The sequence below is a fragment of the Symphalangus syndactylus genome, chromosome 5 (genome assembly GCF_028878055.3).
Source record: "Symphalangus syndactylus isolate Jambi chromosome 5, NHGRI_mSymSyn1-v2.1_pri, whole genome shotgun sequence".
In the NCBI taxonomy this organism is placed as follows: domain Eukaryota; kingdom Metazoa; phylum Chordata; class Mammalia; order Primates; family Hylobatidae; genus Symphalangus; species Symphalangus syndactylus.
In genome coordinates, this window is record NC_072427.2 from 13821291 (window position 1) to 13835152 (window position 13862).

General features: G+C 45.5%; 1 protein-coding gene across 1 annotated transcript in view; it reads left to right on the forward strand.

Moving 5' to 3' along the window:
- The first annotated feature begins 4316 nt into the window (after positions 1 to 4316).
- Positions 4317 to 13862, forward strand: part of FAM174B (family with sequence similarity 174 member B) — a 37431-nt gene continuing 27885 nt past the window's right edge. Inside the window, exon 1 of the mRNA XM_055277132.2 lies at positions 4317 to 5005. Coding sequence (XP_055133107.1) covers positions 4656 to 5005 — 350 coding nt within the window. The 5' untranslated portion in view covers positions 4317 to 4655. The remainder of the gene's footprint in view (positions 5006 to 13862) is intronic.

Sequence of the window (13862 nt, forward strand, 5' to 3'; positions counted from 1 at the left end):
TCCCTAAGCCTGTTTCTCTGAAGTCAGCATTTCTTTTTTTTTTTTTTTTTTTTTGAGACGGAGTCTCTCTGTCACCCAGGCTGGAGTGCAGTGGTGCGATCTCGGCTCACTGCAAGCTCCGCCTCCCGGGTTCACGCCATTCTCCTGCCTCAGCCTCTCCGAGTAGCTGGGACTACAGGCGTCTGCCACCACACCCGGCTAATTTTTTGTATTTTTAGTAGAGATGGGGTTTCACCGTGGTCTCAATCTCCTGACCTCATGATCCGCCCGCCTCGGCCTCCCAAAGTGCTAGGATTGATTACAAGCATGAGCCACCGTGCCTGGCCTGAAGTCAGCATTTCTTAGATAACTTTTTGGTCTCAGGAATCCTTTCCATTCTAAGAAATATTGAGGACCTCGACGAGCTTTTCTTTATTTTGTTTTATATCAATATACATATTGATATTTGCTGCATTATAAATTAAAATGAAGTCTAAAATATTTAAAAACAAAAATAACACATTAACATGTTAACATCAATAAGATATTTTTTGGCTGGGTGCAGTGGCTCATGCCTGTAACCCCAGTGCTTTGGGGGGCTGAGGCCAAAGGGTGGCTTAAGGCCAGGAATCCAAGACCAGCCTGGGCAAGACCCTGTCTCTACCAAAAAAGAATGAGAGATATTTTAATGAAAAATAACTAATTTTCTAAAACAAAAATATTAGAGAAGAGCATGCCTTTCTTTAACATTTTTTTGCAAATCTCTCTAATGTTTGGCTTAGTAGAAAATAGCTGGATTCTCATATCTGCTTTTGCATTCAATCTGTTGCAATTTGTTTTGGTTGAAGAACATGAAGAAAATCCAGTCTTACCTAGATATTTAGTCAGAAAAGGGAGGAACATTTTAGTAGCCTTTTCAGGTAGGTGTGGAGATTCTTTGATACTATACCAAAATTTGCAGGTTGTAGTTTCTTAAAGATTATTTGCAATGTGGAATATGAAATCATAGTAATGAATATTTTATATTTCGTTTCATCAGAATCTATTGGTCTGTCTTATACTTTGAGTGGATCGTTTACTCAGAAATGATTTTGTAACACTGTGCATTGGCCATTTGGAAAAATTTATGCAGATCTTTCAAATTTTGATATGTTTCATTGCATAATATAAAAAACCCATACTTTAAAATATCATCACCAAGATCATCAGAAAAATTTTGAAGCATTGGGAAGCTGTCAAGCTCATAGCAAAAACATCCTAATTGACAAGTTTTCTTAAAAATTCTAATTTTCACCTGAAGGCTTGTATTTTATCATTGGCTACAATACTGGCAGTGCGTGTCCTTGAAATGACAGCCTCATTTTGATCATTTTTGAGAAAATGCCTGCCAAAGATCAAGTGTAAAGTTTGTCAGTCACTCTCTTGATTAAAAATGGTGTTCCGTGAAAAAAAGTGGCTAGTTCAGTTTGCAACTCTAGGAATTGTAAACATGCTTTTTCTTGAGTCAATCATTATGCATAAATGTACAGCAGAAGTGATTTATTCCTACGTCCCATTTCATCATGTATAATATTAAAATGATCTCAAGGTCAAGATTTAAAAATTTAATGGCTACCTCAAGGGCATTCTAAAGTGAAACTGATTTTTTTCCCTATAGTGTATAGTTGTGAAGAATACAATGACTATGAATATTGTTTACCTCGATTTGTGCTAAGGCACCATCAGTTTTCCTCACTGTTGCTTTTGCACTATTAGTGCAAATGTCAACATAGTGAAAAAGACACATAACATCTTATTATCATTATTGAATTAGTTTTCACTTTGAAGATTCCCTGAAAGGGTCTCAGAGACCCCAGGAGTCCACAAATCCCACGGTTAGAACTTCTGCTTTAGCTTACAGTCAATTCTGGAAGCAACATGACGTGCTTCCAATAATCTCCCCTTCTCTGAAATCAACCAGATTTGGTTTTGTTGCCCGTTTACCATGTTAAAAATGTCATTGTTTATGGTTATTTGAATTAAAATGTTTTTAAGGAACTCTAATTGAGGGCAATTTTTAAGTAAGCAAATGATTAGAAGGAAAGATTCTAAAGTTTCACTTTATGAAAAAAGTCTAACATTTATGCTTTCTACATTCTTGATGTTAACATTAAATAGTCAAGCATTGTTTAATGACTGATGTAGACCATCAGTCCACAAATTGTGGCAAAATAAGGAAAACAGCACTAATATTTTCTCTGTTCTATGGAAGCTCCCAGTGGCCTTGAGCTGGGTACTATTTGTCCCTACCTCACATTGATTTTTTTTTTTTTTTTGAGACGGAGTTTTGCTTTTGTTGCCCAGATTGGAGTGCAATGGGGCAATCTCAGCTCACCGCAAACTCTGCCTCCCGGGTTCAAGCGATTCTCCTGCCTCAGCCTCCCGAATAGCATGCACCACCACACCCAGCTAATTTTGTATTTTTAGTAGAGATGGGGTTTCACCATGTTGGTCAGGCTGGTCTCGAACTCCTGACCTCAGGTGATCCACTCACCTTGGCCTCCCAAAGTGCTGGGATTACAGGCATAGCCACCACGCCCAGCCTATTTCAGATATTAAAAACCTGATATTCAGTGGTTAAATACTTGGCCAAGGCCATTCAGTGGTCAAACCTTTCATCCTGGCTAAGAGGCTCAAAGCCCAGGACCTCTTTGCTGTATCATGCAGGAATTTCTGATAAGTACAAAAATAAGAGGCTGTGATGGCTGAGGTTTATGCCTTGGAGAACAGTTCTCCAACATCATGGAATCAGACGTGTTTCTTTAAAAACTTTCTTTTATATATTCTATCATACTGATACGATGTTGACTGTCTACTAATGCAACATTTTTAACATACCAGAAGGTGATATTTCAGAGTTAGAAGAGACCTAAATCATGTGATCTATCCATATCTCTTATCACTGGGGCATATTTAACATGGAATGCATATTTAACATGCATTTCAGAAGCACCTTCTGGATAATGACTTCTGATAATCTGATTGTTGTCCATCCCCCCAAATCAAAATGAATTACACTGTATGTGGCAGGCAGCTTCTAGGATGGCCCCAGTGATCCCTGCTTCCTGATATTCATACCATTGTGTAATTCCTTCTCCTTGAGTGTGGATGAAACCTGTGACTTGCTTCCAACCAATAGAATATGACACAGGTGTGAGAATGTCACTTCTGTGATGAGGTTTCATAAGAGAGTGACTTCTGTCTTGCTAGGTGACTCTTTCTATTGCTATCTTGACTTGCACACTTTGATGAAGCAAGTTGCTATGTTGGAAGGGCCCCATGCCAAGGAACTGAGGGCAGCCTCTGGCCAACTGCCCCAGGGGAACTGAGGCCCCAGTCCAACAGCCAGTGCAGGGCTGAATCTGGCCAAAAAATGCTGATTGAGCTTGGAAGCAGATCCTTCCCCAGTTGAGCCTTCAGAGGAGACCCCAGCCCCAGCTGACACCTTGATTGCACCTTTGGGAGAGGCCCTGAAGCAGAGAACCCAGGTAACCTATGGTCAGTTTCCTGACCCACAGACTGTGAGATACTAAATGCACGTTCTTTTAAGCTGCTAGGTTTTAGGGCAATTTGTTATGCTGCAATAGACAACTAATACAATGTACCATATTCGTCTCTTTTTCCAGCAGGACCAGAAGTGGGCCGTTTTAAGGTCCCTGGGACCTTGTCATGTGTGTTTAACTGTTTACCCACCACTGAAAAGCTTCCTGCCAGGACCCATATGCAGTGTAAAAGGGGAAGCCTGAAGCTCTGGGAATGGCTCCTAGTACTTCAGGTAGGGGCTCTGTGCCCCCATCAGTTCCCACCTTTGGGCCTCCCACTAGAACCTCCTTAATTGTCTTTCTCCACCTAAGCATCATTTAGCTTACAAACCAGAGGCAGCAAGCCAATTATTCCCTGGAGAAACTTCAGCCAGGCAGGGGGGCATTAACCACACCAACTGGTGTTCCACAACAAAGGTATGAGAGGCAGAGATTCACCTCCCAGTCCGGTTCATAAGCAGAGGCGCATGAAATAAGAAACTCCTTTTGACAAAGAGAGAAATTAGCGGAGATACTGAAACTATGCGTTGCATAGGACATCAGGCAATCACTTCACTGTCGGCTTCAGTTTTTGATCTGCAAGATGGGAGTCTACTTCTGGGTCCCATAGTCTTTGATTCTTAGTCTGACACAATCTGGGTTGCTGTGAGCTGGCTCTTTGGGTGCTAAGTCAACTATCAAATATGGATAACAGAATACCTGTCTTCAAAGGGGGTTGTAGAATTAAATGAAATAAATAAAACACGTGAAATGTGCAGCACAGGGCCAGCCCAAGCGCCATCGTGGCAGTTGCTGCTTCACCGCGGGGTCTCAAGTCCCGAGGAATTGGGGTCGCGGGCGGGCGGAGCGCAGCCGGGACCCAGGCCGGGTGGCCTGCCCCGCCCACGTGGGGCCGCGGCCCGTCGAATGACTCCTTGCAACGTGTTGGTGGTGGCGGCGGCGGTGGCGCGGGCTCTTCCGGGCGCCGCAGCTTCCTGCCAAGCACCGCGCAGCCGCCTCCGCCGCAGGATCCCCCGGTGCAGGCCTGCGTGCTGGTGCGGATCCTAGGGCTCAGCCACGCGCGCTCTGCCTGATCCTCTGCCAACCCACCGCACTATGCGCGCCGTGCCGCCGCCAGCCCCGCTCCTGCCGCTGCTGCTGCTCGCGCTCCTGGCCGCTCCAGCCGCCCGCGCCAGCAGAGCCGAGTCCATCTCCGCGCCGCGACCCGAACCCGAGCGCGAGTCGCGGCCACCGCCCGGCCCGGGGCCCGGGAACACCACCCGGATTGGGTCTGGGGCGGCGGGCGGCAGCGGCAGTGGCAGCGGCAGCTCCAACAGCAGCGGCGACGCCTTGGTGACCCGCATTTCCACCCTCCTCCGCGACCTACCCACCCTCAAGGCGGCCGTGATCATGGCGTTCGCCTTTACCACCCTCCTCATCGCCTGCCTGCTGCTGCGCGTCTTCAGGTGGGCCCTCCCGCCCTCTTCCTTCTCCCGCCGGCCGACAGGGCGGCATCGCCAACCTGCTGTCGCCGCGCGCCCGCCCCACCTGCACGCACAGGTGCCCTGGTGCGCCCCAGCCAGCCGTGTGCCTCCTGCCCTGCCCGGGAGGGTGGGTGGGGGGGCCGGGGTGTGCTCGTCTGGATTTTCCTGGTACATGTTTTAGGAATTTTCTTTCCTCTCTTTAACTATATATATAAAATAAATATTTGGTTCCATTTGTTGGCTTTCTGCTAATGCTGAACGCTAACAATAGCGCCCTGAATTCTGACAGCGTTTCCCATAATTTATTTTTATAATCATTTTCACAGATGAGGAAAACATTTTCAGAGAGGCAAAATGGCTCATCTAAGTAAACTCAGTGATGGAGGTAGGACTTGAACCCAGGCCTGTCTAAGTTTAATTTCGCTACTCCTTCTTCCTACTACCATCTCCCTCACGCCCCATCTACTTTTTCCTCTTTTTTTTTTTTTTTTTTTTTGCTACTGAAAGAAGCAGTTTCTAGCGTGGGGGGTAGTAGAGTTGCCTCCAGAATTACGCTGGAGGGGTGCTTTGCACCACGGGTTGGAGCTGGGCTTCAGGATTCTAGGCGACCCTTGGTGGCCTCCCTGATTTTCTGTTAGTGGGGGACACAGATGGCTTTCCTAGGCTCCTGCCTAAGTTGCGCTAGATGAACATTCACAGGGGCATGAGGGATCTTGGAGAGCCCTTTGTAGGTTGCTCATGTTCAGGGATAAAGTGTCTGGTAAGTTAGGAAGGACGTCCCAGGTCCTTGATCCCTGTCCCTCCTGGTGGACAGGGCTAAGAGGAATGCAAGGACATTTCCTTTAATGCCTGGGAAATCCTGTTTTTGCAGGAAATGAACCAAACCTGTCCTGTTACCGAGGCCCGCCCGCCTGGAAGTCTGGGTGTGTGTGTCAGCTGTTCACTGCTGCCTTCCTCTGCTTCCAAGCCTACACACTGTGCTTTGGTGTTTGATCAGCTGTGGAAGGTTGGGCTTCAGGGCTTGCTCTCCTGGGTAGCATTTTAAGTGCAACAGCAGAAACCAGACCAGGAAAAGGTAGAGTTGGGAGCTATCTATGTATTGAGCTTTGCTGTCAGTTGTGTGTGACTTTGGGTCCAGGTGTTTCCTTCTATGTCTGTAGGATTAGATGCCAGTGGTCTGAGAAAATGGAGAAAGGGGAGGTGTGGTCCCACGCTCACCCCACCATTCCCTGCCTTGTCTCAGGCCACATCGTTCCTCACTCTGCTGGTCTCCTTGATGTTCTCTGGGTTGAAATGCTCCTGTCTTCTTCCCACTGTACCCACTGGCCTCAATCCTCTGTTTACAAACTCTAGCAGCTCCCTGTGGCCACTACCTAGGCATTGCAATACCTGGGTGTGTAATTCAGGGCCCTTGCAAGCTGGCCCCCGTCCACAATGCAGACGTCAACCAGCGCTTCTGAGCCTAGTCCCTTGTCACTTGCTCCTTATGTTCTGTGGTTTCCCGCTTCTAGCCTAATTCTTGCCCCTATGTTCTACAAGTGTGTGCAGCCACCAGCTCCCATCCTTCTTCCTCTGTATAGTTTTCCTGGACATTTGAATGAGGCTGTCACTATTTTCTGACCTCCTCATCCCTAATCTGTGCATCCTTCAGTCCAACGGTGCCATGCTGGCTTCTGCGCTCAGCAGAGAGCCCTGGAGGTTGGGAAGTCCAGTTCATCTTCGTGTCTCCATGCCCGATGCGGGCCTGCCATTCAGCAGAGGTGCCATTGTCATTTACTGACTTCCTGATTGTTCAGTTGGAGTGAAGGTTAATGCCTAGAGCAAGTCTGAGTCTGGAGGTTTGAAACATTTAGCTCAAAATAGGCTATGGAGTCCACAAGGCTGTGTATTTTTTTTAGAAGGTATTTGAACAATTTTGCTAGTCTGCTGTTTATTACTCAGGAGTAGGGGAGAAAAGAAGGCAGCATGCACCCAGATGTGAGGGATGCGAGCCTCATGTTGGAGTGGGTAAGCCAGCACTCTAGCCTGGAAGAGATGGGTCTTTAGTGGCTTGGGTGTGGAGTGTTGAAAGAAGTTTATGACTTCATAGGAGAAGGTGGTTATGGACATGATCTGTGTCTCTTCCCAGGAAGGCAATCTTGTTAGGGTGAGTTTTCAAGTGGAGAGCTGCCACCCCAGATTCTGATCTAGAGAGGACTTTGTAATATTTTACAGCTTAGAAGGGCCCTGATGGCGCACAGTCCCCATGTGTTTCTTTGCAGATGAGAAAGTTGCATCCCAGGAAGTAGAATAAGTCGTTGCTAGATTCTAGAACACTCTGCAAGTCAGTGTAGCCAAGGCAGGGCCAGCACCTCATCTATGCTATTCAGTCTGTACTGTGGCCTTTCTCCTGTCCCACGTTTCCCTGTAGCCTTGGTCAGTCAGCTCACCAAATGCCTGTCCTTCCTTTCTCCCTCTGCAACTCCTTAGCCTGCAGGCACTGAGTCCTGGAAATTCCACCACCTGAGTCTCCAAGAGACTGTCTCACCTCTGCCCACACCACCTTCCCCGGGGAAGCTTCGCCACCTGCCACTGTTTCTACCTTGTCGCTCCTGAATTGCAATAGTGTCTCTTAAGCTGGGGTTCCTGCCTCCAACCTTGTCCCTCTCCAGTCTGTCCTCCCTCGTCTGCAGGAATGCCTGTATCATCCTTCTTCTACCCCTCCCTGCCAATTCTCCCTGCATACAAACTCCTTAATGTGTGGGCAAGGCTGACTCTTCAGATCAGGGTGCTGCCTCCCTCTTGAGCCCCCATCTCGGCTCTGCTCAGTGCGCCTCCAGCTTTGCTGGACTTCCGGGGGTTCTCCGGAGGCACTGCGTGGCCTGAGCATCTTGTCCCACTCTAACCCCCTGCCTGGAGTCCCCTCTGTCACTAAGACTGCATGGTCAGTTCGGTGCTGTTTGACCTCATTGCCGTTGCCTCCTCTGAGAAGCCTCTGCAGCTAGGGCCCCTCTGTGCTTCCAAAGCACACTCGATTTTTGAATTCCCTCTTCAGAGTCAAGTGCCGCCAAACTTCTTCTGAGCAGGACTAGGCATTAATCTGTGTTTCCCTAATACCTAATGTGGTTCCAGGCACAAGCTGGCATTTAATAAAGATATTTTTAGCAAAAGAATGTTGAGCTCTCAAGGATTTTACATTGCTGATGTCTCTCAAAATGTGCTAGACTAGCTGCATGACTGATGCTGGATACCTGCGAGGTAGGAATTTGTACAATGTAGTTAAAGGAGAGTGTAGTAAGTATGATTGCTTATAAAATGGAAGCAGTCACCTTACCAGACAACAGAAAAAAATTGGATCCAAGGAAATTAGAAGCAAAGAATGTGTGTTTTAATGAAAAAGATGTATACTTTTAATCAAGCAATTCCATTCTTAAAGTATGTACATTTTCCACTGCACTAAATATTCTTTGCTTCTAATGTTAATAATTAGAAGAGAAAGCCAAGATGCAAGTGCAATGATATTCAGAGAAGCTCTGTTTGATAGTGAAAAGGTTTAAATAATCCAAGTGTCCAACAATTGGGCATTGGTTAAGCAACTCATGGTAATCTTTGTGGCAGAATACTGTGCAGCTGTTAAAAATGATGACATTGAGATAATACTTGCTATATATTTTTGAGTATGAAACAGGTCACAGAGTGGCATGTATAGTATCAGTTAAGTAAATTATAAACATGTATATATGAATGTGCGAATAAATCTGTGTGCCTGTGCATGTGGATGATTATCGTATTTTTTTTTATTATTCATGATGTGTTTCTGCACAGTTTGAATTCTTTTACAATCCAGAAGCATGTAGTTATGATGTGTGTATGCTGGGTATCCCTGTGTGTATACTCAGCTCCTGGCTGCATTCTTGGATGTGTCTTTCTGAGGACCAGTATGACAGCATCTGGGGTGTATACCTGGGAGTGGGGCTTCTGGATCCTAGGGGGTGCTCATTCTTGATTTCCTTGAGCAGGTGCCAGTGTAGGTTTCCATCTGCAGAGCCTGAGGGTTCTCAGATTCTCACATCATATCCAACACTTAGTATTATCTTACTTTCTAATGCTTTCCAATCTGATGGGTATAATTTGGTATTCATTAATTTGTTTTGTATTTCTTCATTTTCTGCCAAAGTTGAGCCTCTGTCTCTTCCAAATGTTCTCCTTAATCAATCTGATTTCCCCATCTTGTAGAATCATGTCCACCTTTTTAAATGTATTTCATCATTAAGGCAAACCATTTTTAGACAGGAGACAAAAATCAGAAAAAGGGAAAGCTGGCTGGAGACCGAGTGCCCTCTGGTGGGTACCTTACATGTGTGAGAGTAGTCCTACAGGTACCTGGTGTGGGGGACCCTCTGGGTCTGCTGCTTGGCAGGTTTATGGGAGCTGAAAGGGAATCAGCAAAAGAGGCTGTCTCTAGGAAGTAGAGAGGTGTGATTGCTCCTAATTTTTTGATATTGGGAAACATCTGGTGATGTTGCATGGATTCAAGATAATACACATAAGCGAAGGACTGTTGGTATCAGTACCTTTCGCCCCCTACATTCACTCAGAACACTTTATTGTCTGAGTTCTGGAAGGAATCTGACTTTACGCTCTGGTGTCTCATGAGCAGAGCAGGGGCAAGTCAGGAAAACCCTGCCACCTCGAAACCACAACGTTCCTTTCATCCTGGGGATCCTTTCCCAGTCTTGGAGAGTCTCCGAACTCCACAGTGCAGGCTCCATTTCTCCTAGATCTCTGTTGGCTGCATGCCCAGCCACTTCTTACTTCAAAATCTCTGTAAAATCCTCTTATCTGAAAGCAGGGTTCTTTTTGGTGCTTCCCGAGGGATCGGGAGGTTGAATTCTAAGCGGTCTGACATTGCCCAGCTGTCAGTGGGAAAGGTGCACACTGCCATGCCCTGAAGACATTGGAACCACAGATGCTTAGTTAATTTTACTAAGCCAGGTCTTTGAAAAGGAACGAGAACTTTCCTACTTATCTTGTATTTCCTAAATTTTCTATTGTGTGTGTATTTACATTTGTAATAAGAAAAGTTATTTAAAAGAAAATGTAAAAGCTTAATACTTTTAGCATTTAGGGAAAGTTACCATTAAAAATTTTTTTTGTCATTGCTTATTATTTCACAGTATATCAATATTATTTTAGTAAATTGGGGTTTTGGGTGGAGCCATGGTTAGAAGGTCCAGCCCCATTTTCAGATTTGAGAGGGGATGTGGGACTTGTTTAGCATCAGTTGGTCATTTCTCATTGCTTGCCCAAGGCTTTGAATTGAAGGAAAAAACTATAGAAGTGACAAATGTTCATCTTCTTTCATGTTTGATATTATATGCCACAGTGAAGAAGTGTTAAGCAAATTGAATACAGCCAAAATCCAGATTCTTTAAAAAAGAGAGTAGAGAGCAAGCCCTTGATTCAGTTCTCCGAAACATCATGGTATAGGGAGAGAACAAGATCGCTCGAATGGTTCTTAACTGGGGAGGATTTTGTCCCCTGGTGTTATGTGGTCATATCTGGAGACATTTTGGATTGTCATGTTGGCCAGCGGGGGTAGGGGTAGGGGGAATTTACTACTGGCCTCTAGTGGGTAGAGGCCAGGATACTGCTAAACATCCTACAGTGCACGGAACAGCACCCCCACCCCCACCCAAAGAATTATCCAGCCCCAAATGTCAAGGATGCCAGGTTTGAGAGATGCCGAGAATCTCGGCTTCAAGCCTGCTGGTTGTCTGATATGGGCAGTTTATTGAACCTTTCTGGGCACCGTTTCTCATCATTAATTAGAGTACATGCTTCCAAGGGCTATTGCATGTTTAGAATGAGATTGTGTCAACTCAGTCTCTGGCTCCCCTTTAAGCAGCCAAGTGTCCTATTATATTGAAAAATACGATTCTGAAAACAGATGTAATTTACACCCAACCTTTTGGTCTTGCTTCTGTCCATAAATGACGATGCAGCCATATGGCCATAATTACCAGGCAGGTGCATCTGTTTCTGAGGCTCTTTCAAATGAAATTGCTGACTCTTTAGCCCAAGTGAGCCTCCTTGACTACTCAATTTCCTGATGATGGAGGCGCCTCATGACTGCCCCCATTAACAGGACTTTGAAGACCTGGCACCTGACGTGGATTCCTTCTATCAGGTTGGAAAGGGAAGAAAATCCCTCTTTAAGCCTGAGCCTCCTGACTTGTATGGCATTACCCATAGACTTTCATGCCCATGTAGGCTTTGCGTATGGGTGTCTTTGCAAATGCAGGTTCTTCTTGAGACACCAGGCAAATCTAGGGTAAGCAGTGGGGATTAAGGGAACCCCAATGTCAGTATCTGTAGGGCATCCTGTAGGGCGAGTGTCAAGAGGGGGAAACACTCCTGGATTTAAGCAAAGAAGGCTTCATGGGTTGTGTTAGTACTTTAGTTTTATGGCTGAGGTTTTGGGTCTAACCTTTTGCAAAGAGAAATCTGGGACCATGAATTTAGGATCATGTTATTACGGTTTCACTTAAAAAATAAACTATACTTAATCTAAGGGCAATCTGCCAGGAATCTAGACTTGCTATTTATTTTCCTGAGGGTGCAGGGAGGAGGAAACCCTTTCTCATGGGCAGGTGTGGCACAGAGGAGGGGCCATGGCAAAGTGCTTGGGCAGGGCTCTTATGGACCTGGCAGAGCCCTTCTAGACCCCTCCCTCTCACGTAGGGGTTTCTTTGCGTTCAGAGCTCCTTCCACCTACCTCCCTACACTCATTGTACAGATGAGAAAACTGAGGCCCAGAGTGGGGAGGGTTGCTTAAGGTCACTGAGTGAGTTTGTAGGAAAAATAGGACTTAAGCCTAGGGGCTTGGATGCTCAGCTTGGCCCTTTCTGGGCCTCCAAGATGTGGTGGGCTGAGTTTGGCCCTGTCCAGTCAAGTCTCCCCAACACTGAACCCAGCACCTGGGAGAAAACACGGCTGAGTAGACAGTGTTCTTCCCAGAGTGTTTAATTAGCACCCACTATGAACATAGAGGTGCCATGGGACACATCAGACGTCAAGGACCATCCAGCTCAATCTAGGGCGTAGGATAATGCCCTTTGTTGACAAAAATCCCAAACTCTATGAATATTTAAAGAGGTTTATTGTGAGCCAATATGAGTGACCATACTGACGTGGGGAACAATATCAAGAGGTCCTGAGAACGTGGACCCGAGGTGGTCAGGTTTCAGCCTGGTTTTTTACATTTTAGGGAGATACAAGTTACAGGCAAAGACATGAATCAATATATAGATGGTTTACTTTGGTTCAGCCCAGAAAGGCAGGGCATCTTGAAGTGGGGCTTATAGGCCATAGGCAGCTTCAAAGAGATTTTGATTGGCAGTTGGTTGAAAGAGTTAAGCTTTGTCTAAAGACTTGAAGTCAATAGAAAGAAATGCTTGAGTTAAGATAAGGGGGGTTGTGGAGACCAAGGTTCTTGTTATGTAGATGAAGCCTCCAGGTAGCAGGCTTCAGAGAGAATAGATGGTAAATGCCTCTTTTCAGATCTTAAAAGGTGTCAGACTTTCAGTTAATCTTTCCTAGATCCACCAAAGGCCTAGCTGTATTAATGAAGATTCTCTACAGATGCAAACATTTCCCCACAAAAGATGGCTTTGCAGGGCCATTTCAAACTATGTCACAGATATTTTTGGGTAAAATTTCATTTCCTTCAGGGCCTGCTATCTGTCATGTGATGCTATACAGAATCAGGTTGGAATTTGGTATCTTATTGCCACAAAGTGCCTTGTTTTGCCAGTCTTAGGATCTCTATTTCATTATTAATGCTGGTCATTTGTGCCTAAACTCCAAAAGGGAGGGGCATAATGCGGTATGTCTGACCTCCTTTCTTGTCTAGGCCTGGAATTTAGTTTTTCAGGTTTCTCTGGGGTCCTCTTGGCCAGGTCTGTTCAACTGGCTGGGGGGCTTAGAATTTTATTTTTGGCTTATGCCTTGAATGATTCTACTTGGCGGATAAGGAGCCATCCAGTCCCAGAGGGGAGCCATGTATTAAAAGCAAGGCTAGGTAAACTGAGAAAGGATGGGTGCAGTGACTTTGGTCAGGGACCAGAATGGTCTGGGAGGGCATGGTAGGGGAGGAGGAGGACGAGTAGGACTTGGCAGGATGGGAGCAAGAAGAGGTTCTTCCAGGACCAGATGGGTGAAGCAAGCTTTGCTGAGGGTAGGGTTTGTGAAATCACTTGGAAATTGTGATGATGATGACAATAATAGCAGCGAATATTTATTAAGCCCTTACTGTGTAATGGACTCTGTGATAAGCATTTTATATGTTTTCCTCGCTCCTATGAGTGGTGCACTGTCAGTCCTGTTAACAAAAAGAGTCAAGCTCTGTAAAATATTTAAAGAGATTTATTCTGAGCCAAATATGAGTGGCCACTGGCCCATGACTCAGCCCTCAGGAGATCCTGAGAACATGTGCCCAAGGTGGCTGGGGTACAGCTTAGTTTTATACATATTAGGGAGACATGAGACATCAAATACATGTAAGATGTACATTGGTTTGGTCCAGAAAGGCAGGACAACTGGAAGGGGGATGACTTCCAGGCCATAGGTAGATTCAAAGATTTTCTGATTGGCAATTGGTTGAAAGAGTTAAGTTATTGTCTAAAGACTTAGAAATGTCTGGGTTAAGATAAGTGGTTGTGGAGACCAAGGTTTTATTATGCAGGCGAAGCCTCCAGGTAGCAGGCTTTGGAGAGAATAGATTGTAAATGTTTCTTATCAGACTTAAAGGGTCTATCAATAATTCCAAAGGGGAGGAGGGTAGAATCAGGTATGTCCA